At 56.5% G+C, this 24,271-nt stretch overlaps 2 protein-coding genes and 1 long non-coding RNA gene across 9 annotated transcripts; 2 read left to right on the top strand and 1 right to left on the bottom strand.

Moving 5' to 3' along the window:
• The first annotated feature begins 1,503 nt into the window (after positions 1 to 1,503).
• On the top strand, positions 1,504 to 7,987 carry LOC102545588 (uncharacterized). Of its 4 annotated transcripts, XM_072941298.1 has the most exons (3): positions 1,504 to 1,716; positions 2,213 to 2,283; positions 4,517 to 7,987. In XM_072941298.1, exons 1-3 carry the CDS (start codon positions 1,651 to 1,653, stop codon positions 7,959 to 7,961), a joined length of 3,582 nt encoding a protein of 1,193 aa, XP_072797399.1. In that variant the 5' UTR covers positions 1,504 to 1,650; the 3' UTR covers positions 7,962 to 7,987. The 4 variants fall into 4 exon arrangements, with proteins under 4 accessions (XP_072797399.1, XP_072797401.1, XP_072797400.1 ...); XM_072941300.1 differs by lacking the exon at positions 2,213 to 2,283 and having other exon boundaries at positions 1,505 to 1,716; XM_072941299.1 differs by lacking the exons at positions 1,504 to 1,716; positions 2,213 to 2,283 and adding an exon at positions 3,525 to 3,826.
• A 3,267-nt stretch (positions 7,988 to 11,254) lies between these two features.
• CAMKV (CaM kinase like vesicle associated) lies at positions 11,255 to 22,907 on the top strand. 4 transcript variants are annotated; one of them, XM_072941295.1, is made up of 12 exons: positions 11,284 to 11,452; positions 18,495 to 18,603; positions 18,702 to 18,833; positions 19,021 to 19,095; positions 19,311 to 19,449; positions 19,593 to 19,713; positions 19,868 to 19,943; positions 20,042 to 20,178; positions 20,299 to 20,377; positions 20,615 to 20,702; positions 20,998 to 21,109; positions 21,230 to 22,907. In XM_072941295.1, the coding sequence occupies exons 2-12, from the start codon at positions 18,509 to 18,511 to the stop codon at positions 21,559 to 21,561; spliced, it is 1,386 nt and encodes a 461-aa protein (XP_072797396.1). In that variant the 5' UTR covers positions 11,284 to 11,452; positions 18,495 to 18,508; the 3' UTR covers positions 21,562 to 22,907. The 4 variants fall into 4 exon arrangements, with proteins under 4 accessions (XP_072797393.1, XP_072797396.1, XP_072797395.1 ...); XM_072941294.1 differs by having other exon boundaries at positions 21,203 to 22,907; XM_072941292.1 differs by having other exon boundaries at positions 11,255 to 11,452; positions 20,998 to 22,907.
• LOC140686755 (uncharacterized) lies at positions 17,624 to 24,208 on the bottom strand. The gene is made up of 2 exons (XR_012060644.1): positions 24,098 to 24,208; positions 17,624 to 18,183 (listed from the first exon to the last, which is right to left on the bottom strand). It is a non-coding gene; the product is annotated as an uncharacterized lncRNA (long non-coding RNA).
• Between the last annotated feature and the right edge of the window lie 63 nt (positions 24,209 to 24,271).

Here is a 24,271-nt window from a genome sequence, read left to right as displayed (position 1 = left end):
TCTGACAGCAATTCCTTCCCCTCATCCTTTGCTGGTTCCTACTCCCAGGGAGGGTAAGGCGCTCGCTCCAGTCCCTAAGCCAGCTGTGGACAGCTGTCAGGGTGGCTGTGCTGTGGTCCTCCCTCCTGGCTGGTGCGGCTGGCCATCTTTCACTCAGAGTTACGTAAGCTTGAGTCAATTGGAGCTCAGAGCGGTTCATTGTGGGCTATTTTTAAGCTGTAACACATCACAGCAGAGGGGTCACTGCACCATGGCTTGCAGGGAAGGTTGTTTAAACAGTTGTTATTTGAATTTCTCCGTGCCTTAGAGCTCAAGAGCCACGTCCTCCTGCACTCTTGGGTTTTGCCTTTCACATCCCAGACGAGGAGTGGATTATCACCCCTCATCTTGCCATAGCTTCCTCTAGGACTGGGGTTCCCTGCACCGTGACTGCGTTCCTTTGGGGCCAGGTGGGTGGGCAGAGAGAAGGTGTGCCAGCTCCTTCAAACATGGTGTTGCCTCCAAGGAATGGGTACACTGACCAGGAGAGACTGCCAGGGAAGCAGGAAGTTAGGGTTCACAGGGAGGAGAGGAAAACGCAGAGTGCTGTGTATAGAGCTGAGAGACCAAGAGTGCAGCCTTTGTCCTCGGGGGCTTTGGTTTCCCATCAGTACCTAGAGAGGGTTGATCACAATGTCCTTCTGGGTCTCTTCAAAAGCCTGCCTTTGCCTGGGCTGTTCCCCTATCTGGGGTGCCCTCCCTCCACAGATCTAAATGCTACCCATGTACAGCCTCTGGGATAGAAGGGCTGGTGTGTGAGCCCCTGGACAGTGGGCAGGGATGAATGTCTGGGGAAACAGGCATTGATTTTCACTCCATTATCAAGTGGTTGGCTGCACTGGGAGCCCTCTCAGCCTCCTTTTGATCCTAGGTTTTTGGAGATGTTTAGAGTCTTCCCAGAGTCCCAGGAGGGGAAGGCAGGTAGACTGGAAGAGTGCAGGGCCAGGGACTTGACAGAGCTGACTCCTGAGAACACAACAGAGCCAAAAATACGTCTGTGTGGGAGAAGCAGGTCTGGAAGACTCGGCTGGTCACGGAGCTCTGGGTAGAATGGAGCTCCTATGCCTCTCCTCTTGATGCCCTTCCTACCCACCATCCTCCAGGCCTCCTTGGTGGGAGGATTCCAGCCTGATCCACAGGGAAGGAGGGTTTCTCAGAGTGAGGTGACTCACCCCATCTCCTGAAGTCTGACCCTCTCCACAGGGGCCTTCCCCCTCTCTCTAGGCCTGCCTGGAAGGGGTCAGGTGAAGTGTGAAGGGAGGCAATGCTGGAATCTGCCCTCACAGAGGAGCCTCTGCCTGGCCTTGCCCTCAGACTGAACTCCTTCCTGTTGCTTCTGGGCCCCTTCATCCCAGACAGCTCTCAGCCTGGGGAATGGGCTCAGCCTGGGGGAGGGGCTCTCCAGGTTTCCATGGTAACATGTTGGCCCTCCTCACTTTCCAGAATCAGAAATAGAATTGGATGCCCTTCTTCCTGGTGAGAGACTATTTAAAAACATGTTGGGGGGAGGGGTACAGGGGCAATGTCCCTGCCTGATCCCAGGGGGCTGGGCAGAAGAGGCCCAGCTTGGGAGCCTCTCTAAACTGCCCTGCTGCCCCTCCCCTCGGCTGGATGAAACGGAAGGGGCTTCAGCCAGCCAAGAATTCTGACTACAAAGGACTCAGCTTGGTCCCCCAGGTATGTAACTAGCCCCTACTCAGCACCGCCAGGTTCCTGGGAGGGCACTGATTTAGTGGCACGAAAAGGAAAAAATGCTCCCCTCCTAAAAATGCCCACCTGCTAAGCTGTTGGGAAGAGGAGCAGGTCCATGTGGGTTGGAGTTTGGGGAGGCAGCACTCAGAAGCAAGGCATGTTGGCTCCCCTCCAGGAGGGTCCGTGCCTACATGGCCCTGGGCAGGCACCCAGTGGTGGCACCATAGGTTCCTGAAGTGTGGTATCTAGAGCCTGGTGGCCTGGCTTTGGATTCTGGCTCGACAACTCATTAGCTGCGACCCCTGTGAGTTCTCTCCCCTCTGTACCTTGATTTCCTCGTTTGTAAAATAAGGATGATTGTCTCCGGCTCACTGAACTGCTGTGAAGCTGGGTTACAATGCTCAGCGCTGCCTGGCCCAGGGAAGGACCCAGTCAGTAGTTGTCACTCTTCTTGTTGCTCTCAAGGGTGTTTGCTTTCCAGGTAGGAAGAGCCTTCTCCTCTCTCCAGACTGCCTTCTTTGGTCCCTCCTTCACAGGCCACACCCTTCTCAGGTCAGTAGTTCACAAGGACTCCAGCCCTGGAAAGGATGATTACGCCTCATTTCCGCAGGATGTTGGGGATGGCTCAGTGGTCAGACAGGCAGGAGCTTTCAGGTCCTCCCTCCATGCCTCCCCAGCCCTCCCAGGTGCAGCCCAGCTGAAGGGCTGCAAGAGCATCAGAGGCTGCTACTAGTATCTCTCTTGTGGGGAAAAACAAAACAAAATATAAAAAAACAGTTTGCTCCAGGCAAGAGATTAACGAAGTTAACAGTGCTCAGCAAGTATGTGTGCGTATGCACACACGTGCAAGCCACAGACCCTGGGGTTCTGCCACCTTCCTGGGTGTGTGGTAAGCAGAGGCATCTGTCCTCATTTGGAACTGAAGGCAGCATCTGGGGAAGGGAGAGGGGTCCCGGGGGGCCTGAGACATGACTGAGTCAGGCTGTGCCCAATCCCGAGTCAGGAATGTGCAGATAGAGCTCAGTGCTAGCCTTGGTCCCTGGTCACATCGCTTCACACCCCACAGCCCAACTGTAAGCACTATTTTTAACTCCTGTGAAAACACACTGCTTCAGAAGACAAGCCTACAGCTGCATTCTCCACAGACCTGTTTCCTAGGTGGAAAGACTGAGGCCTGAGAGGCCAGCCCTGGACAACAGAGGGAGGAGACCCAGAGCTCATAGCTGAGGGAGGGTGGAGGGTCTGACCCTGCCCCAGGCAGAACTCCAGAGCCAGGCCTGTGGAAATAGGTGGTACCCCAAACTAGGCCTGTCCTCTGTGGCTGCAGGGCACATCTGGGCCTGGGATGGTGGGCCAGGCAGGTCCTACTCCTCCCTGACCCACAGTTTGCCCATCTAAGAAATGGAGGGTGGAACTGCCCACCTGGTCTGACAGCTTCCTTTCCTGTATGCCTCTCCAAGTTTATTCCTTTGTCCAGCTTGTCCTCCCTATGTATGCAGCTGTGCCCACTGTGTGTCCAGTCCCACACCCACCATACCCCCATTGTGTAGCGAGCCCTCTGCCCACTGTGAGAATGGCCCTGTAACCACTGTATCCCCACTATGCCCCATCCTGTAATTGTGACTTGACTGGCCCAGTGTCCACTGTGGCCTAGGCCTATGCCCAGTGTTCTAGCCTCCTTCTGGCCAAGGTGAAATTGACACAATGTGACAAAGGCTAGAACATTCTGACTTGAGGATTCTGAGCAGAGGCCCCACCCCCGTCCAAGTTGTGCCCATCCCCACCCCTGTGAGATACTGGTCCTGGGCCTCAAGGACATGTGGCTCTGGGGAGGGGGCTCTGGGAGGCACAGGCAGAGGAGAACCATCTGGAGCAGAAAGACTGCCAAGGAGCTGCTGTCCCTGGAGTGGGAGCCGGGGAACATGGGGGAGGGGAGTTTGGGCCTGAGCCTGGGCCCCTCACCCACTTCTGCCTCTTAGGACTGAGTGGTGAAGGAGCTTTGGACCCCCAAAGGGCCTCATGTCACACACTTGGAACTGCATCCCTGGGTCAGGGTTTAAGTCTCAAGTTGCCACTTGGGAACTGGGCAGAAAGAGTAAGTCTGGCATCTGAGGTAGACTGGGAATGCAGGGGCTTCCTCAGCATCTCCTCTGCCTACCTTTCTCCCTTGGCCTTATACACACTCCCACCTCCAGGAGCACTGCCCTCACGCAAGGGCTGGCCTGGGCCGAGTGGTCACCTGGCTGGCAAGGAGAGAGGAGGCCAGTCCAGAGTTGGCCAGTCCAGTGGATGGCCACTGGCATCCCTTGGCCTTTCTGTCCCCCAGGGTTCCATGGGCAGGCCCCCACTCCTCAGGGGGGTGGGGCCCCTGGTTTCCCACACTCTATCACCCTCCCCCAGGTCACTGGGGGCTGTGATGTGTGGAGTTGCCATGGCAATGAAGTGGGGGCAGGGCACCTAGGGCATGGAGCAGGACTATGGAAGTCAACAAGAAAGTGGGGGACCCTGATCCATCAGGCCCCCAGGGCCACCCCTTGGCTGGTAGCCAGCAGCTGGGGGGTGGCCTTAGAGGGTCCCAGGGACCCTGGATAAACTCAGGATCTGTATACTTGAGGCAGGGCTTGTCACTGTCCACCAAGGCCATCACTGATGGGGCCTATGGCCCAGGCTCCCAGACCCACACCCTCAAGCCCACTCACCAGCAACTCCAGGACCCTGCTCAGGTTAGCTCCCAATGTGGCTGTGAGCAGGCCTCCCAGGATGCCCTGACCCTCTCCTCCACTAGCCCGTTTCCAAGCCCCGTCGTGGGAGCCCAAACACATCTCAACATGGAGAACAGGACCCTGGCCTTACCTGTGTGCACGCGCAGTGACGGTACCAGTGACATGGCCCAGCACGGACTCTGCTGCTCCCGGCTTCAGGTGCAGATTTCGGGGGAGGGCAAGGCTCCAGCTAAAGTTCTAGTAGGCTGGGGCAGAGGCCCCTGCAGCCCTGATCAGATAGCCCCAATGGGCATTAGAAAGAGCCGGTGGCTACCCTGTTTTCTTCCAGGGGAGGATGGCTCAGCTGCAGCCCAAGTTCCTCTTCTGGCCCCAGTGCAAGATCAGGACCAGGACAAGTGTCCATGTCCAACTCAGGCTCCTCCAGCTTCAACTCAGGCAAATATTCCAGCTCTGGATACAACCCCAATATCAGTAGCAGTTGAAACTTACACCTGCAACCTCGACCCCCTGACTAATACTAATGCCATCACCAAGGGCCTGTCCCAAGACCTCTTTCCCAGGAATCATGGCAATCAATGGTCAATCTACTCGGAGTCTTCCAAAGGGGTCACATCCTGCCAGGACAAAGTGAATTTCCATTCTCAGGATGAGCCTCCCACCCCAGCACCCACTCCAAATCAGTCCCCAGACCAGGCCCAGGAGCTCGAGGTTGCCAGAAGGCTTGTGTTACCCAAGAAGCCTGAAAACCAACTGGAGAAGCCCCTGGTCTGTACCTCCAGGCCAAGCAGCCCAAAACCAGGCTCAGGGCCCCCAGGGACCCCCAAGTCCCAGAGGGGTAGCCAGGAGATCTGCAGCTCTCAGCCAGATCAGCAGCCCTTCAATGTTTGCGACAACACCTGCTCCAATGTGCCCCTGTCTGCCCACCAAGTAAACTACCACAAGCAGTCCCCGGCAGAGACTCCCAGGGAAGCCATGCAGATACCCCTCTCCAGTGCCCCTACCTGTCAGCTCCAGGATGCTGTAGAAGACCGTGTGCTGGTGTTTGATATGGCCACAGGCAATACCAGGATGGGGCTACTGTGCCACGACCCCATGGGCTCACGCGCAGTGCTGGTGGGCCTCATGCCCAGCCACTCATCCATCCGTGCCTCTGAAAATACGCTGTCTACCCGGCCATTAGCCATGCCCATTCTCTCCCCTGACAGCAATCGCTCCAGCCTCTGGTCTACCACGCCCATGGTGTCCAGCCCTGTGCCCTCTAGCCTTTCATCTGGAAGCTACCGAGAGGTGGCCCTGGTTCCCAAGGAGGCCAGGGTCAACCTGGAGTCAGTGGACTCCCCTGGTACTGAGACACCCATCAGGATGGGGATGCTCACTGGGCCCATTCCACTGGGGATGCCCCTCCAATTTGGAGAGAGGACACTTAGCCATGCCCATGGTCCTGGCTGGTCCAAACCTGATGCTGAAAAAAATGAAGCTAGTCGCACCATCTGGATGCTGGATGCCTCCAGGATGCAGAATACCTCTATGGTCCAGGCCAAGAAATTGCAGTGGATGAACTCAGAGCAGAGCCCAGAGCATGTACCACCAGCCAAAACCCAGGATGTGCCCAGACCCCAGCTCCAGAAGGATGTAGGCAGCAACGGTCAGAAAGAGGTCATTACTCCTCATCCTGACCACCCTCAGGTCCAAGATGCTGGGCAGGGTCCCCTCGGTGGTCAGCCCCCACTAGCCGAGAAGTGTACCCTCGCCAGACAGCCCCCTTCAACCAGTCAGCCTCCTTCTGCAGAGCACTGTCCCCACACCAGGCAGACCTACCTTTCGGGACAGCCACCCGTAGCTGAGCAGGCCCCCTCCACCAAGCAGACTTGCCTTCTTGGTCAGCCCCCTCTTCCTGGGACACCTAATGGCAGGCAGCTTTCTCTCACTTTGCAGCCTCCCTTTTCCCAAGTGCCTCCCATCTCCACTGTGCCTACCCTCTCACGAGGGCCCCCTGCCACTAGGGAACCTGGTCAGGCCTCCACCTTGTGCCAGGAACATGAGCCCTTGGGCCAACGTACCCACGTGGGGGTGGTTCGGGTGCCCCTGCCCCCTGAGGAGACCTGTGTCTCTGTGAACAGAGAAAAAGTTGGTGCCAGTGCTACTCAAAGCTCCAGCACACATCAGCTCTCATCCTGGCAACCTGGCTGCTCTCCCAGGGCCCAAGAGGCGCAGCTGTCCCTGATCCCATTCACCACATCTGGCACTGGTTGCAAGGTCTTGCCCATGGCCATGGTGGGCCCTGAGCTCCAAGGTCCCCGGTTCAAGCTGACAGCTGAGGACATTACACACTCACCAGTGGTCGCACACCTTGGTCTGCTCCGAGGGGCCTGCTATGAGCTGGTGCCCACCATGAACACCCTGCCAGTGCAGTCCCCAGTGCTCTGCCGCCACACTCTGGGCCCCTACCAGGACATGGCAGCTGTGGTGATCGACACAGGCACAGGCTTCACCAAGTGTGGACTGGCTGGAGAAGACCATGTCCTGAGTGTAGTGCCCTCACGCGTACAGCTGCTCCAGCACCCGGTTCAGGGCCAGCCCAGGTATGCAGTGCCTGAGAAACGAGAGGGCTCTTACTCAGTGCTGAATCGAGGAGTGGTCTCCGACTGGGATGCGCTGGAGGTGCTGTGGCAGCACCTGTTCTACTGCAGGCTGGGTGTGCGGCCCGAGGAGCTGGCGGTGCTGGTAGCTGACTCACCCATCTCACCGCGCACCAACCGAGAAAAGGTAGCTGAAATACTCTTTGAGCGTTTCCATGTGCCAGCTATGCAGACGGTGCATCAGGCCCTGCTGGCGCTCTATGCTTATGGGCGCACCACTGGGCTGGTGCTGGGCAGTGGCCATGGCACTTCCTATGTGGCGCCCATCATCACCGGGGATCTGGCCCCACTGGACACCTACCGGCTGGATGTGGCTGGTGCTGACCTCACTGAATACCTGGCTCAGCTGTTGTTGGCAAGTGGCCACTCACCGCCCAAGGCAGAGCTGGTCAACCAGATTAAAGAGGCTTGCTGCTATGTGGCCATGGACATGACAGCCGAGATGGCCCGTGCCCAGGCCCAGGCCCGGGTGGACTTTGTGCTTCCAGACAAGCAGGTCATCACGCTGGGCTCTGAGCGCTTCTGCTGCCCCGAGGCCCTCTTCCAGCCCAATCTGCTAGGCTTCAATCAGCCAGGCCTCCCACAACTAGCCCTCCTAAGTATCAGCCGTCTGGAGGCCAAGCAGCAGGAGCAGCTGCTGGCTAATGTGGTGCTGGATGGTGGTAGCACCCTGTTGAATGGCTTTCCTGAACGCCTGAGACAGGAACTGGGCCCTTGTGCCACTGTACTGGGCTCTCCGCACCGTGCTGTTGCTGCTTGGCTCGGAGGCTCCATCATGGTGTCCCGAGACTCCTTCCAGAGCCTGTGGCTCAGCCGCCATGAGTACGAGGAGGAGGGCCCTTGGGCCATCTACAAGTACCATCTGTGAGCACATAAAAGTTCTGGTTCTGCTTACTTTGACCACTGTGGCACATTTTAGGCAGAGGGTGGTGGAGGGAAGGGCAGGAGTCCAGGCATGGGGTCAGAGATGGAGGGCTTGGCACTCTCAAGGCACCCCCTGCTTCCACACACTGGAATTCCAGGGGCCTTGGCAAGCCTATCCCTTCCAGAGCCCCAGAGCCCCTTGCCTGGCACTGGCCCTGGTCTAACCTGACCTTTACTGCACCCCAAGGGCAACTACAGAGAGTGGCTGCTGTGGGTTTTGCCCTGTTGCCCTGGTGACAAGCTCAATTACCCTTGATTGCCAGCTGGTTGCCATGGCAATTTCAAACATAATGTAATAACCCACACAGCCTGGAGTGAGTCATGAAGTGGGGGGAACAGCCCCCTCCCCTAGCTCCAGAAGAAAAGACTGCTTGCCTTCCCCCACCTTGGGCCCTCTATAAGGGGCTGAGGCCAGGAAACTTGACAACAGCCAAAGGGTTCCACAGATGGCTGGGAGCATTTGTTGCCCCCAAGGGAGGATACCTGTCTGAGTCTGGACTTCTTGGGGAGCTGGCCTGGTAATGCAGTTACCACCTAAATTCTGAAGCTTGGTTGGAGCTCCATGCTGGGTTGGCAGGGGCTCTAGCAGCCAGTCAGAATTTGAAGGTATAGGAGTGCTGGCTTCTGGTGTCCTGGGACAGGAAATCCAGGTAGTGGTGCAGGTAAATCCTGGAACTTGGGTGGGAGGTACAACCTGAGCTGGGGGAGGAGGCTCTGGCCTGCTTTGTAGTCTCTAGGTATGGAGGCTCACACCTAATCTTGTCTCTATCTAGCTCCATTGGGAGCTGGAACTGTTCACTTTGGGCTCCCTTCTCCTCTTCAGCCTCCCAACCCATGCAGCCCCTGCCCACAAGGAGGCTGGGGTGCAGGCCTCCTCAGGAGACCCTCATAGAGACTATGGGGCAATGCCAGTGCCAATGCCAACTGCCCCTGCTCCTGTCCTCAACTCCACCCTGTGCTGAAGGACCTCCCGCCCTCCTTCTGGCCATGCAGGTGGCTAGAAATCATGGCCCCTGAACTTGTCTGGCTCTAAAGAGTACAGTGAGTAATAAAGCTCTGTGTCAGCCCAGTCCCTGGCCTGGAAGAGCTGAGAGAAGGCATTCAGCTGGTGTTGCTACTTCCTGCCTGGAGGGCAGCTGCAGGTTGAAGCCAAAACACTGAAACCCTACCTGGCCTGTGCCCCTCTGGCTGGGAGCTGAGGGACAAGCCATACCCCTGTCCCAACCCTGGGTTCTTGTTTTTAGGTTGCCCTTGCCACAAAGGGCAAAGACCCGGCTACACCCACACACATCTGAGAGTGAGGGGCTGCCCTAGAAATAGCCAATGATATAGGGTCACCCCAGCGCCTGTCCACCCTTGGGCATGGTCCACCCTCTTCCTATGTCCTGCTGTCACACCCTGAGTCAGCCTCCACAATCCTGAGGCCTGTGTCAGGCAGGAAGGGGACCCATGGCTCTAGGGACTAGCTACAGCGTCTATGTGCCTACGCGAGCAGGCATGCCTGGGTGCACACAGAATGCAAACACACGTGCCCCTAGGCACCACCACACACACTGTGCTCTTGCCATCTCCCATGGCATAAGAGCACACACACACACACAGATGTACTCACACGTGTGCACATACACCCTGCCACGTGCTTTCACCCACAGGCACATGGAGTGTGCACGGGACCAAGAAGAGGTGGAGCACTGCCAGCAGTAGGCAGGGCTCTCGCAAGCTACCTCTTCCTTGCCTCTAAATCCCCCACATTTTAGCTTCTCTTTGGCCCAGCTTCTCTGTGCCTGGATGGTCGTGACCTTCAGGAAAAGCAGAAAATGTGTGTGACGTGTGTGGGGTCAGCAAGCCATGGTTCAGCTGTACCAGAGAACTCAGAGAATCACTGTTTCAATGACAGTGGGCAGACAGCAGGTAGGACTGAGAGCCAGGCCATTTATTCATTCTGCAGACACGAACTGAGCATACTGAGATGCCACACAGGCTCTTGTGCCTTTAGCTCTGGGCACAAGGTGTCCAGCTTGCCAGGAGATTCCTACCCACGGGTGGAGTTGGTGCCATGATTCAGACCACCCAGAGCCCAGGGAGCCTGGCCTGGAAGAGGTGACCCAAAGCCAGGGAAGGATGTGAAGGACTCCTCCTCAACACCCACTTTGTAGATAGATATTGAAGGGATCCTGTTTGGGCAGTCATCTCCCAGACTAGACTTCTAGCCACAGCCCCAGCCCTAACTTCCTCACTTGGGTAGTTGCTCCTATCAGCAGCTATGGGGAACTATGCAGGGGAGACTTATTCAACATGGCCAAGGGCTTGGAGACGATCCCACCCAGGATGAGGTCAGGAGGCTCACTGAGCGGGTTCGTGCCGGCTGGCACCCGACTCCAGGCATAGAGAAGCCTAAGTCTGACCTTCAAAAAGTGGCCTCAAGGTTTGTGAAGGTGGCAGGGCAAGCATTAGATCCCTATGCCTCCCTGACAAGGGACAGAAAAATGGCCTAGGACTTCCTGGCAATTCTCAGCCTCCTCCCATCAGGGGCCAGGTTGGTGGGGCTCCTTGGTGCTATTGTTTTCCTGTATCCCCATATGCCAGCCCAGACCACCAATAGGGATGCCACTAATGCAACGTTCAAGGGGGATTAAACCGGAAAGAAAGCAGAGTCTACACCATGTCATAGGTAACATTTATAGCTTGGGAAATTCAGTGCCACACAGGAGGGGGCAGACTCAGTCAGCCACCCTGGCTGGGACATGGGGAAGGGAAAGGCTTTGACCTTTCAGGAGTGGAGGGTAGTGTAGGGAAGGACACTGCCAACCAAGGTGTGGAGCCCTCACTTGTACTCCCCTCCCCGTGTGTTTATTAGCTGGGCGGGGGCAGTCTGCAGTGCAGCTTGCCCTAGCGACTGCCCACTTGGTTCTTCTAAGTGGGTTCTGCTCTTTGAGTCAGGTTTTGGGAGCTGTGAGCTCCGCTTGCTTAGGGACTGCTACCTGCCAAGACACTCCTATGCAGCTCCAGGACTCAGGCTTTCCCCACACCTTCTACAATGGGCATATGAAGGCCCCTCAGGTCCCCGTTTCCCCGTCAGTCCGAGGGCCTAGGAGAGCCTTTGAGAGCCTAGCCCCGGTCCGGCAGGCTAGTATTCACCGACTTCTGCTACCCCTCATCAGCTGGCTTTCGAGTGGGATTCCAGCCTCAAGCTCCTCCAGGGTCGGGGCGGAGCATGCTGAGGGAGGCCCCGCCCCCAGCCCGCCCCCGGCCCGGGGTGCGAATCCGATGCAGGCGAGCGGCGGGAGATGCTGGAGGTTCGCAAGCCGAAGTGGCTGCAGCTGGCGCCGCGTCTGCCCCGCGTGCCCGGAGCGGATTCTGCCCGCCGCCCCCGGAGCCCTCGGAGCCCCTCTGAACCCGCGATCGCTTCCTCTCTGTGACAGACCAGCGCTGCAGGTGAGGGGTGAGCCAGGAAGAGGGGGCGCCCCCCGAACGCATATTGTGGGGTCTTAGGGGATTGGGTCTTTGGCTCGAGGTTCGGGTAGCCAAGTGCGCGGGGGTGCTGCGAGGGCTTGGGGTCCCGGCGGGGGCAGAGCACGCGGGCTCTGCAGATCCGGGGTTCGGCTTGCGGGGTTGGGCTAAAGTTCCCCGTCACCTCGGACGGCTCAGGGGTCCCAGGGGAAACCTCTAAGACTCAAGTCTAGGCCAGTCTCCCCTGCTTGTTCCCCATCCTACCCCCCGTCTCGCTGGGCTCCTAATTGTGAAAACATTAACCCTCCAACATTCGTGGTGCCCCTTGGCGGTAGGGGCCGAGGGCTCAGCTGCCCCTCCTGACTCCCAGAGCCGCCTCCTGCCCCTCCCAACTGCCCCCTGCCCCCTCCCTCCCGCGAAGCAGTCACTAATTTCCATGACAACGGAGAGTTCTTTATGGGCGACAACCTGAAGGGGGCTGGGCGGGGCTGCTGCGGGGTGGGGGAGCAGGCTCAAGCCCCTGAGGACCAGCAGCCCCCAAGCCAAGATCCAGCTTCCGAGCCTTAACACGGGGGCCCGCCGGGTGTCCAGGGCACCCACCCAGAGCTGCGCAGTGGGGGTGGGGGGCGCACATGTTTCTGCTGGGAGGTGCGGGCTTGGTGCTCACACGTGTGCCTTCCGCATGTGTGTTGCTGTGCCAGCGGGGGCGAGTCAGCAGCACTGGGGAAGGGGGTCAGGGTGGCAGCACGATGGGGAGCAGGGCCCCTGGCTGGCTGGGTGAACAATGAGCCACTGAGTTTCTGCCTTCCCCAGCCTGTGGTGTCTGGCAGAGACCCTAGGCTCTCCCAGTCCCCCATAGCTCTACCAAACTGCTTTTGTCCGCACCCCCTAGGCAGAGCTTGCTCCACCAGGTTCCCTCGTAGGGAGCTGGGCTCTCTGTCCCTCACCAAAACCTCAGTCTGCAGCAGTCCAGCCCCTGTTCTGACCCTCCTCCAAGGCCCAGGCTTTGAGCCCCCAAAGGACCGCCTGTGGTGACCTGGTGCCCTCACCCACAACTGAGTCCTATCAGCTTTGGGCACCTGCTGGGCCCCAGTTTCCTCAAGTGGGGAATTGATGTCTCCACTCCCCTCAGTGTCAGGCTGGCCCTGGGGTGGAGTAGAGGCTCCTTTCCCTTTTACAGCATTTGGTGTGGGCCCTCAGGTGCCATAGGCTGCCTTTCCTGTATCAGCTACTGGCCCTTCTCGGCAGCCCTTGTGCTGGCCACCACTCACTAGCAGGTGGGCAGTCCTTGCCCTGGGAGAAGGCCACAGAGTCAGTGATCTCCATCCAGGGAAACTGAGGCCGAGTGGGAGGGGGAATGCTGTGTAGTTGTTATCCTATTTCTAGGTTGCTCAGGGTGCTGTTTCTGGCCCTCAGACAGAATCCATTGTCGGGGAGGGGGATGGCAGTGACAGGGAATTAGGCTGAGCTGCAAGAGAGGCCCTGGGGACCCAAGGCCTCTAGAGGACAGCGGGATCGGGTTGGGGGTGGCTAGGGAGTCTAGGCATAGCTGGGTCAGCTGAGAGGAGGGGCTGTAAAGTGAAACAGCTAGGTCTCCAAGCTTCATTTCCATCCCCCATGCCTGTGCCTTCGACATGGTGGACCTGCCTTACTTAAGCTGCCGTGATGACAGGGAGAGGGGCTGAGGAACTGTTCCAACTGAGGGGACTGCAACAGCTGGCCTCTTCCCCAGGGCTACTGCTGTCCCACACCACGTTCAGTGCATGTCTAGGGGGATACAGGAGGGTTCCTTCTCAAAGGTCCAGGCACCAGGGGCAGCTCCTGGCCCAGGTGTTCAGAGCACATGGTCATGGAGGCCTTAGGGCCCTGCTGGGCACCCATGGGCCCCTTCAACCCCCCTGCCCCCCTTCCCTCCTGTGTCCTTGTGCCTGTGTCCTTTTTACTCTGTCGCCTCTTTGCTCCCCTTCCATTGCAGGTTCTGCCTTTGTCTCTCTGTGTCCCTGCCCCCTCTCTCTTTTCTAAAGTCTCGCAGCTCCCCACTGCCCCTTTCTTCATAGGGACCAGGGTCACAGAACCCATGGGGAAGGAATCAGGCCAAAGTCTCAGGGAATTCTTGGAGAAAGGGTTTAAACAACGTCTCTCCCCTCCCCTCCCCTTTTTAAAAACTTCCATCACCATAGCAACCCTTTACTCTGGGGCCTTCCCTGCATTTCCCCTCCTCCACCCACAGGGAAGCAGGGCCCCTAGTGGATTTTCCTTCAGGGGCTCAAAGATTGGAACTCCAGGTGCCTGGAAGGGGCCAGTTGGCTCTTGGCTCTGCCTGCGTATTGAAGGCTGAACTTTCTGGAGGCAGCACTGGATTGTGTGCCACCCCTGAGACTAGAGAGCACCCAACCCCCACATCCTCCCTCATTAGACAGGAGAGAGTCAGTAGGAACTATGGACCATGGTTTAGCTAGAGCCTGAGGCCCAGCCAGGGCAACACCCTGCCCAGTTACCCAAAGCAATTGGATAGTGGGCAGGAAGCTGGACTCTGTCTCGTGACACTAAACACTAAGAGTGAAGTCTCTGATTCTGCCTGTCTTCTTGCTGAAGACTTGGCTGTCGCCTGCGCAGGGCTTGGGCCTAGGCATGTCTATTACAGCAGGAAGCCGAGGCCCGGTCCCTGAGAGGAGAGCAGGGAAGGGGAGCGGGTGCTTGCAGACTGGTGTTCACAGCTACCACTAAATCAGGAGGTGTTGCCCACAGTTAGTTGTTGGGAGGCAACCGGAGGCCTCCTGGGCCCCTCCAGGCCTCTCTAGATTTGCTGCAAGGCCTGGAGCCCCACATGGAGAGGACCAGGGTGGCAGGAAACTCCTGATTATGGCTACGAAAGCTACAGCCTGAACCAGGCTGAACCCAGTGCAGGAGGGGCTAGGACTCTAATGTGGGACCCTTTGGCCTCTGGAGCTGGCCTCTGTCCCATTCCAGCTCCCCCTGGGCCCTGCTTGCCTTAGGCTGCAGTAGGGCCCCTAGGGGACAATTTATTACCAAGGCACCAGCAGGCAGAGACTCCCTCAGCATTGTCTGAGGGGTCAGACCTGAGAATCAGGCAGTGGCTAGGGAATGCTTGGCCCTCAGACTCCCTTAGAGGCTCCCCCAGGCCCTGCACTTCCCCCAAGCTCCCTTTGGACAGCCCCCTGTGCACAACATTCAATTTCTCAGTTTCTCTGCAGAGGATGGAAGGAACCATGTTTCTAGGGAAACAGTGCTATGGGGCTTCTGTGCCCTCCCATGTCCCATTGTGGGACTGAGGCCTAGCCCAGGTCCTGTGTCATGGGAGGAGAGCACTCTACTGTTGGATGTGGAATCTGTGCTGTTCAGGCCATGGGGGTGAGAAATGCAAACCCCCTTTCTGTCTGGCCTTCTACTGTTCTTAAAGCTGTCCCTCAGCTGTTACTCCCAACTTTGGGGCCAGGGACCCCCTTGTTGCAAGCAGGTGTCAGGGGCTTGGTACGTACACCACACTGGAAGCCTCCCAGGCAGCAGCGGTGGGTAGCAGATGGTAAAGTGGGTGGGGGTGGAGGAGACCAAGATGCTAATTGGAAGCAGCCCTCCTTTCTCCTCTCTTTGCCCTGGGGCCAGGTTGGAGGTGGAGGCAAAAGTGAGTGCAGTGATGCTGGTGAGGAGAAGCAGTCACTGGCTGAGATCAGTGCAACCGTGGTAGGGGGAAGGCAGATCCACCCCACCCCCTGCCATAAGGTTTTAGGGTCTAGCTCCAGACTGATGTGAATGAGCAGAGGCCCAGATTTCTGTCGGGGAGACAAACCCCCAAGACCAGCCCTGGGTCCCTGTGGGCATGAGTGCATATGCACGGCCGAAAGCTGGGCCAGGATCAGGGACAGGCATATACAAAACCTCCCACGCCACGCGGCTGAGCAGGGAGCTGTTGGCGTGGGGTAGGGGGAGGTGGAGGTTGTGGAAGTTATCTCAGGGAAGGGCCATTTTGATTCAAGAGCTTCAGGATTGTTGTAGACAATCTGTGGCACAAACAACCTTATTATGTCAGATAGCACAACGAAAGAAGAGATTTAGCCCTGGTCTCAGCACCTAGCCTGTGTGGAGGTTGCTTCACAGGGAGGCCCAAGTGGGCAGTGCCTTGCCAGTGCCCATACTTCCTGCCGTTGAGTGGACACAGTTGAGCTGGCGAGTTACCTGTTGTTGATTGTTTAGGTAGTTGCTGATTTTTTTATGTTATAAATAACTGTACCATGACAAATAGGATACTGATGGGAGGCTTTGGGGGAAGGGCATTCCTGCCAGAGGCAGTGGTGTAATCAGAGTAACAGAGCTGGGACACAGGCCCCTCCCGGTCCTCCTGGAGGATCTGTGGGCTAAGGTACCACTCTCTTGCCCAGTATACGGCCCTTGGATCGCAGCCTGGGAAGAGAAACGCTGCACATAAGAGCCATTGAGGAGACTGATGCCAGCCCCCTCCCCTGGATTGTTAGGGCCATAGAGATGGGTGGCCGGCAGTGGTGGGTGGCCGTGCCTCTGTTCTCAGCTGTGAGAGTGGGATTCTAACCACATGCTACTCCCTGGCAGATGCAGGAGCAGGGCTGTGACCATGGCGGCAAAGATACGCAGCCGGGGATGATCTTCAAAGCTTCTCTTGTTTGCCTCCGCAGTGCCTCACAAGATGGCTTAAGCCCTGGCTTGAATCACGCTGATGAAATGCATTTGTGTTCCCTGAGCCCAAAGAACCTGGATCAGGGAATGATGGAATTTATTCCCTAATGCGGAGGGCAAATTTGAGGGAGAACTTTCAGGACTGTGACCCCTGGGAAGTGGTCACTTCCCACTGGGAGGAAGCAAGCAGCAGCCAGGGCTGGCCAGGGGGTTGTGTGGGTCCTGGCCTTTGATCATGGCTGGCAGAGACCCTCTGAGCAAGCTGCTTCCTCTGGTGGTGGCTTCCTCTCTCCCCAACTACCTTGTGGCTGTGAGTCACTCCAGAGTCACTCAGGTAGGGGGACATCTAGGTAGCCAAAGCCCTAGCCCAAGCCCTTTGCATAGCAGGTGCTAATCAGGATGGATGGAGCCTGCACAGTCAGCAGAGGCAGAGCAGTTTGAATGCAGCCTCAGTGTGAAGCTTGTTGCCACCCCACTGTCACACTGACCAGCTATTATGGAGGCAGACTCTAGGTCAGGTCTGCAAAGGTCCAGACACTGTCACCAACTCCCCTTATGAAGTTTACTTCTGAGCAAGGGCTGTGAGTGCCTTTTCCTTTGGGTGCTGGAGCCAGTCCATTCAGCACCGCAGGTGAGGATTGGGCTGGCAGGGTTGTAGACCCGTGGGGCGCCATGCTCCGGGTGCCAGAGTGCCCGGAACCTACTGCAGTCAGCTGTGTGTGATCACTTTTCTACCTGGGACACCCACCCCTGGCCTGGGCCTTTCCCCTGGACCTCACTGCTCAGGTTTCCTATGGACCCTCGCAGTCAGGCACTAGGCAGGCTTGTCTTGCTTTTCCGGACCATTACCCCTGCACACCTGCTGGCAAATCCTTTCCCTCTAAGGCCCAGCCCTAATGCTGCTTCTTCCCTAAAGCCTTTCCTCACTTCTCTCCCCAGATAGGGGTTCTCCCTCTGAGAGATCCCCCAAGCACTGTGCCTGAATGTGATATTTATCAGATCAAAGTAATCACAGTGAAAATCCAACAAAATTAAAAAGTGATAGATATAAACCTGCTTCTCTGACATCCAATTCTTCACCCCAAAGAGAACTCTTATTTTCTTAGGTGTCTTTCCAGAAAAGAGTTGGTGAGTAAACACCAGTATATAAATTAAAAAAAATTTACCCAAATGCAGCACCCTTTACCCACCATTCTGTTCCCTGGTTTTTCATTTATTACATATCACAGAGACTGTCCTACAGAAGCACATTTAGATCTATTTAATTCTTTTTAGTAGCTACCAAGTATTCTTCAGTATGGATGGCCATAATTTTACAAATATTTTTAAATTATGAAATATGACCAAAATCTAGGAATGTGCCTAAAACTTGTAAGCAGGTTTTAACAAATTGTAAAGGGAACCCCTGTGAACCCACCACTCAAGTTCAGAAACAGGTCCTGCAGAATTCCCACATGTGACCTGACTCAATCACAACCTCTCTCTTGCTCTTGGACTCATGGTATTTATTTCCTAGTGTTTCTTTATATATAGTTTTACCAGTATGTCTGCAACATTAGACAGTATAGGTTAGTTGTGCCTGTTTTGAACTCTGTATCTGTAGAGTCACGCTCTTTGTATTTTTTTTTCACTCCACAGCGTTGTTGAGATTGACCATGTGGTTGGCTACAGCTATAGCTCCTCATTTCCATTGTTGTATAATATTTCATTGTGTGACTCTACCACAGTACATCCTGCTGTTGATAGATATTTGGGCTGTTTCCAGTTTGGGGTAATTGCTGCCATGAACATCCTTGTATGAAATGCCCTGCTGCACAAATGGACATGTTTCTGTAGGGCATCTATATAGCAGTGTGATTGCTGGTTCATAGGGTATGTTTGACTTCAGACTTCAGTAGTTTTACCAAATTGTTTTGCAGAGGGGAGACTTGTCCTCCACCAGCAGTGCTCATGTTCTCCACATCTTTGCCAACATTTGGCATCATCAGACTTTCAGAGATGACTCTCTGATGGGTCAGTAGTTAGAGTCCCTTTCATCTGGGAAACAACTGAAATTTAAACAGATCATTTGATAAATCTTCTTTTGATTACATATAATGCAAAATGATTCCCTGATATGTCAGTTTAATACATTTTTCATAAGCGGGGGCTGTCACAGTTGAGCAGCCAAACTGAGTGGCTGGAGGTGTGGCCAGAAAAGCAGGGCTAGGATCCGAGCCTGACCACCCTCCAGCCCTTCCTGGTGTAGACTCTGCCCCTGGCCTGGTCTGAATCAGGTTGGGGTCTCCCAAAGGCAACCTCTGTGTGCGAAGAGAAGTGGGGAGTAGTACAGCTGAGCCAGACCCCAACCTGCCCCCAGCTCAGAGCCTGGCAATGCCGTTTGGGTGTGTGACTCTCGGCGACAAGAAGAACTATAACCAGCCGTCGGAGGTGACCGACAGATATGACTTGGGACAGGTCATCAAGACGTGAGTGCTGGGTCTGTTGGGCAAGGGTGGGCAGGCAAGGGCTGCGGAAAGCGGCACAGAATATAGCCCATGCTGAGTGGAGTGCCTGCTGGCTGCAGTGAGGAGTTCTGTGAGATCTTCCGGGCCAAGGACAAGACGACAGGCAAGCTACACACCTGCAAGAAATTCCAGAAGCGGGACGGCCGCAAGGTGCGGAAGGCAGCCAAGAACGAGATAGGCATCCTCAAGATGTGAGTGTGAGGCCTGGGGGTGGGGTGAGGTAGGGTAGGGGAGGCAGCAGGTAAGGGCTTCAAGGGCTGGTGGCTTCAAGCAGTTCCAGCCTCTGGCTAGTTAGTCTGCTGTGGTCCACAGTAGCAACCAGAGCCTCTCTTAGGAGTTTACCCAGCCCTAACTATTGGCTCTCCTCTCTGCTGCTAGGGTGAAGCATCCCAACATCTTGCAACTGGTGGATGTGTTTGTGACCCGCAAGGAGTACTTTATCTTCTTGGAGCTGTGAGTGTGGGTCTGGGTTTCCGGGATTACTCAGTCCCCAGGGTCTTTACCTGCTCTGCCTTCTGCAGCCAGGGAAAGCCCATCCTTCTGGATCCTTGGGGTCTCAGGTCTCTGTGCCTTGCCCAGCCAGCTGCCTGGTGTAGGCAGCCTACCCACATGCTCCTGCCCCACCCCCGATTCTGCCCACGCCGGGCTCAGGGGCTGGTGTCCCTCAGGGCCACGGGGAGGGAGGTGTTTGACTGGATCCTGGACCAGGGCTACTACTCGGAGCGAGACACAAGCAACGTGGTGCGGCAGGTCCTGGAGGCAGTGGCCTACCTGCACTCGCTCAAGATCGTGCACAGGAACCTCAAGGTGAGGACAGTAGCCAGGTCAAAGGGTCAGGAGGCAGCCGGCCTGGGGCTGGGGTGGGCTGTACCTTGGGGCCTTGGTCCAGCCTCTGAGATTTCCATGGTGTCTTCCTCTGCCCACCCATATGCCATTCCTGGCCTGAGCAGCTGGAGAACCTGGTTTACTACAATCGGCTGAAGAACTCAAAGATCGTCATCAGCGACTTTCACCTGGCTAAGCTAGAGAATGGCCTGATCAAGGAGCCCTGTGGGACCCCCGAGTACCTGGGCAAGCAGGGGGTGGGGCAGGGCAGGGTGGGAGACAGCCTTTAAGGAGTGGCTCTGGGCAGGGGGGAAGGAAGTCCCCATCCCAGGAAATGGATGTGAGTAGTACAAGGCCTGGCCAGGCCTGATATTGACCAGCAGGTGGACACTGTTTGCAGCCCCGGAGGTGGTAGGCCGGCAGCGATATGGACGCCCTGTGGACTGCTGGGCCATTGGAGTCATCATGTACATCCTGTAAGTGGATGAGCCGGCAAACAAGCTTGCAGCCAGATGGGGTGGGGGGGTCTGGGTCCATGGCCTTCCAGTGACCCTGCCCTTGGCCCTCCATGAAGGCTTTCAGGGAACCCACCTTTCTACGAGGAGGTGGAGGAAGATGACTATGAGAACCATGATAAGAATCTCTTCCGCAAGATCCTGGCTGGCGACTATGAGTTTGACTCTCCATACTGGGATGACATTTCTCAGGCTGGTGAGGAGACCTGCTCTCAGCCTTCTCAGATGGACTCTGATCCTAACCCCCAGCCCAATCATCCCCTCTAGACAGTGAGATGGGGTGCCCATGTCTAGCTCTCTCTGGTTTTGTCCCCAGCCAAAGACCTGGTCACAAGGCTGATGGAGGTGGAGCAAGACCAGCGGATCACTGCAGAAGAAGCCATCTCCCATGAGTGGTGAGCAGGGCCCGGGAAGGATGGGAGGAGAGGCCAGGGTTCCTTTGGCCTCTGTCCTCCTCACACTTAGCAGCCTCCATACTTGAGGCCTCGAGTTGGGGTTGGAAGGGCACCCAGAGCTCAGGCCAGCCCAGAGGGTCTGCCTGGTAATCCCTTGATCTTACAAGGGAAGGGCTGGGTACAGTCTCCACGAAGGCCATACTCCTTCAGATCCAGACGCACTTGCACTCTTTCCAGGATTTCTGGCAATGCTGCTTCTGATAAAAACATCAAGGACGGTGTCTGTGCCCAGATTGAAAAGAACTTTGCCAGGGCTAAGTGGAAGGTAAGGCTTGGATGCCTCCCTTTTCTGGCTTGATCTCAAGAGCTCCTTCTGGCGCCATAGTTTTCTTGCCTGCATCACATCCCTGTAGCCACACACAGGCTTTTCTTCAACCATCAGGTGTAGCTGGAGCCACTGTTACTACCTGAAGCAGGTGTGCTGAGCAGCTGGGTTCCTGGCCTTGGGGTGGTCAGAGGCAGCCAGGGCACTATGGAATGGTCTGGGTTTGGCCTTTGGGGAAGGAATGGATCCAGCTTCCATAAGCTTCACTCTGAGCCTCTATCCACTGTCCTTTCAGAAGGCTGTCCGAGTGACCACCCTCATGAAACGGCTCAGGGCACCGGAGCAGTCCAGCACGGCTGCAGCCCAGTCTGCCCCAGCCACAGACACTGCCACTCCTGGGGCTACAGGTGGGGCCACTGCTGCAAGTGGAGCTGCCCCAGCTCTTGGGGGCAGTGCCACCCCAGCCACAGTGGGTGATGCTGCAAAGAGTGATAATATAGCCCCCGCAGACCGTAGTGCCACCCCAGCCACAGATGGCAGTACCACCCCAGCCACTGATGGGAGCGTCACCCCAGCCACTGATGGGAGCATCACTCCAGCCACTGATGGGAGTGTCACCCCAGCCACTGACAGAAGTGTTACTCCAGCTACTGATGGGAGAGCCACACCAGCCATGGAAGAGAGCACCACCCAAAGCAGTGCCACACCGGCCACCAAAGCTGCTGCCACCCCTGGGCCGGCTTTAGCCCAGCCGGACAGCACAGCCCCAGGGGGCGCAACAGGCCAGGCTCCACCCTCTAGTAAAGGGGAAGAGGCTGCTGGCTCTGCCCAGGAGTCTCGGAGGGAGGAGACCAGCTGAGTGGGCAGGCTGGTGGGGGGGCGGGGGATGGGCAAGAGGGTGGGAGAGTGGATGAGGGGCTTCTCACTGTACATAGAGTCACTGGCATGATGCCCTCACTCCCCCCGCCCCTGCCTCCTAGCATGGGGCATGTCTGGGGGCCACAGGAGAGCAGTCTCATCTCCTGTGGGTATGCGCATTGAGTGGTGGGCAGGCCAGAAGCAGGACCAGCCCCAGCCCCTGCATGGATTCCTTGTGGCTTTTCTGTCTTTTGCTAGCTTTATCAGTTTCTGTTCCTTGTGGGATGCTGCTCTAGGGATACTCAGGAGGTCCCTGCTCCCCTCCCTCTTCCCTTTTTGCCTCACAATTCCCCCAGGCCGGCCCTGCAGGTCTCATCCTCTCCCAGGCCCTAAACTTGGGTGGCCTTGCCCTGAGAGCTGGTCCTCCAGCGAGGCCCTGTCAGCGGTCTTAGGCTCTTGCACATGAAGGTATGTGCCTGTGGTATGTGTGCTGCTCTAGGAGTGGAAACAGGCTGGTACAGAGAATGCAATCATCTAGGGCAGTAGGCTTTTAGACAAGACTAGTCGCATGACTGGGGGCACTGCTTGGTAGCCGTGGGGGTCTTCAGAAATGAAAGAGAGTTAGAGGGTAGAAGCTTCCATTTTTGTCTCTGGGAAGTCTCTCCCAAGACCCTAGTGCTATTTCCTGCCCTCCTGGGTCCTGTAGTGGGTTGCCCTGTGCCCTGAGCTTCATGAGCCTGTAAGAGGGAGGAGGAGCAATTAGGATGTGGCAGTGAGACCTGGGAGGGCAGAGTGTAGGCCCAGCACCTAGTATACCAGTCTAGCTGGGTCCTTACCATGGGCCAAAGAAGGAAAGTTAACATCTCCTGGCTCTTCCCAGATGGCCCCCCTCAGGCTCAGTCCACCATTCTCTCCATCCTGGGGGGCCTGCTGCATGGCAGTGTCCTGCAGTCTTATTTAGGGGTCTGCCCTTCACAGGGGCAGATTTTCTGCTCTCCCAATTCAACAACAAAATAGAGAGGAACACTCTATGTCTATGACCCACTTCCCCTTCTATCAAGGCTTGGAGAGAGGCCCAGGTGCCTCTGAACCATGCTGAGTTGCTTTTGCTGGGATGAGGGAGTAGAATAAAGCTCCCCAGTTTCATGATGGAGGTTCCTGGCAGGTGCCCTTTGTCAGACCCCACTACAGCCTGGACGGGCAGCCATACTGGTCCCAGCCCTTGCTTGGCACTCGGGGGTAGTCCTGCCCTTCTCCCTGCATGCCTGTGGGTCTGCTCTGGTGTATGAAGGTTGGTGGGCTGTGTGCCTGCTGAACCTGGCAAATAAATGTCACTCTGCCAAAGCCTCTGGCCACCCTCTTGCCTTTGCTTCCTATATATTACTGGGGAAGGGCCCCTGGAAGGCAGTGGGGAGGGGAGAAGCCAGGAGTAGGTCCACAGGTAGTGGTCTGTGCTCAATGCCATGTGGACTGCTTGGGCTGAGAGAACAGATCATCCTCACCACAGTATATTCCTTGATGGTGGAGGGGTGATCCTCTGGACTCTAGAAATCCATGTGGGTGGTGGGTCCTGTGCTGGGCTTACGCCAAGGAATAACCTCTGGGCTGCTGTTCCGACAAGTCCTATTGAACAAGGAGCCCTTGTCTTGACTTAGGCATAGACCTAGAACCCACCAAGGGCCATAGGGAGAAACGTTGCCCGTGGCCAAAGTGGGCTTCCCTGGATTGCCGAGTGGGTGCAGGATGGGCATCACACAAAGATTCTATTCTGCCCTTTGTGTTGATTCCTCCTTTCTATGAACAAAACCTTTGCTTTCTGCATAGGCCCCAAGGACTTCATGCTGGGTCTACTTCAGGTGCAATAGATCAGCCTTATATTATGGGGCTTTACCTAATGTTTCTTCTGAGGAGAGGGGAGTAACACTGTTAAAATTAGTTAAGCACGAAAACTCCTAGGAAGGCTTATTCCAGCCCTGATCAGCCCAGGTGAACTCTCCAGGGATGCTGCTCTTTGTCAGAGAAGACCCCCACAAAGGTAACATCTCTGATGTGGGAATAAAAAAGGTTTGTTAGTCACTTGTCTGTGAAGCATCTGGGCCTCCAAAATTCCAACCCTACTGCAGTCCTGAGGCAAAACTGTTCTTCCTGAGAGCTAGAAGCTAAAGTCAGGATACTGACCCTGCCACCTCAAACTTAGGGATCATAAAGCCTTGCTTGTACAGCGCCAGGGTGAGATTGGGGTGTCCTGAGGATTAGAACCTGTGTCCATCATTCTAGGACCACTTAGAGCCGAGGTCTGAGAGGGTGGAGCATTCTTTTGGCCTGGAAGCTATGGACTTCCACCATATGGTCGAACACTGCCCAAAGCCCAGGGGACTCACTCTCCATCGGGAACATCGTCCCATTCCCTTACGGTCCCAGTCTTCTCGACTCTCCCGAAGTGCAGAGAAGGCGGCACTGAGAGAACAGGGCTGAAGAGCCGGTGCCTAGTATGCCGCGCACCAGCTCTGACTCGGGACCATAACGCCCCGTCTTACCCCAGAAAGGGGCCTGGCCGGCGGAGTAGCTACTCCCGGTGCTCCGCCAACGCTGCACTCTTGCGGTACTGGCCGTGTTTCCGAGAGCCTCGGGAGAGATATCGCCGACAGTTTCGGGCCTGCGCTCCGCCCCAGGATTCTCCACGGGCCGCGGGGCCGTTAAGCCCCGCCCCT

Source organism: Vicugna pacos, chromosome 17, assembly GCF_048564905.1.
Source record: "Vicugna pacos chromosome 17, VicPac4, whole genome shotgun sequence".
In the NCBI taxonomy this organism is placed as follows: Eukaryota; Metazoa; Chordata; class Mammalia; order Artiodactyla; family Camelidae; genus Vicugna; species Vicugna pacos.
This window is presented reverse-complemented; position numbering and strand designations above follow the sequence as displayed.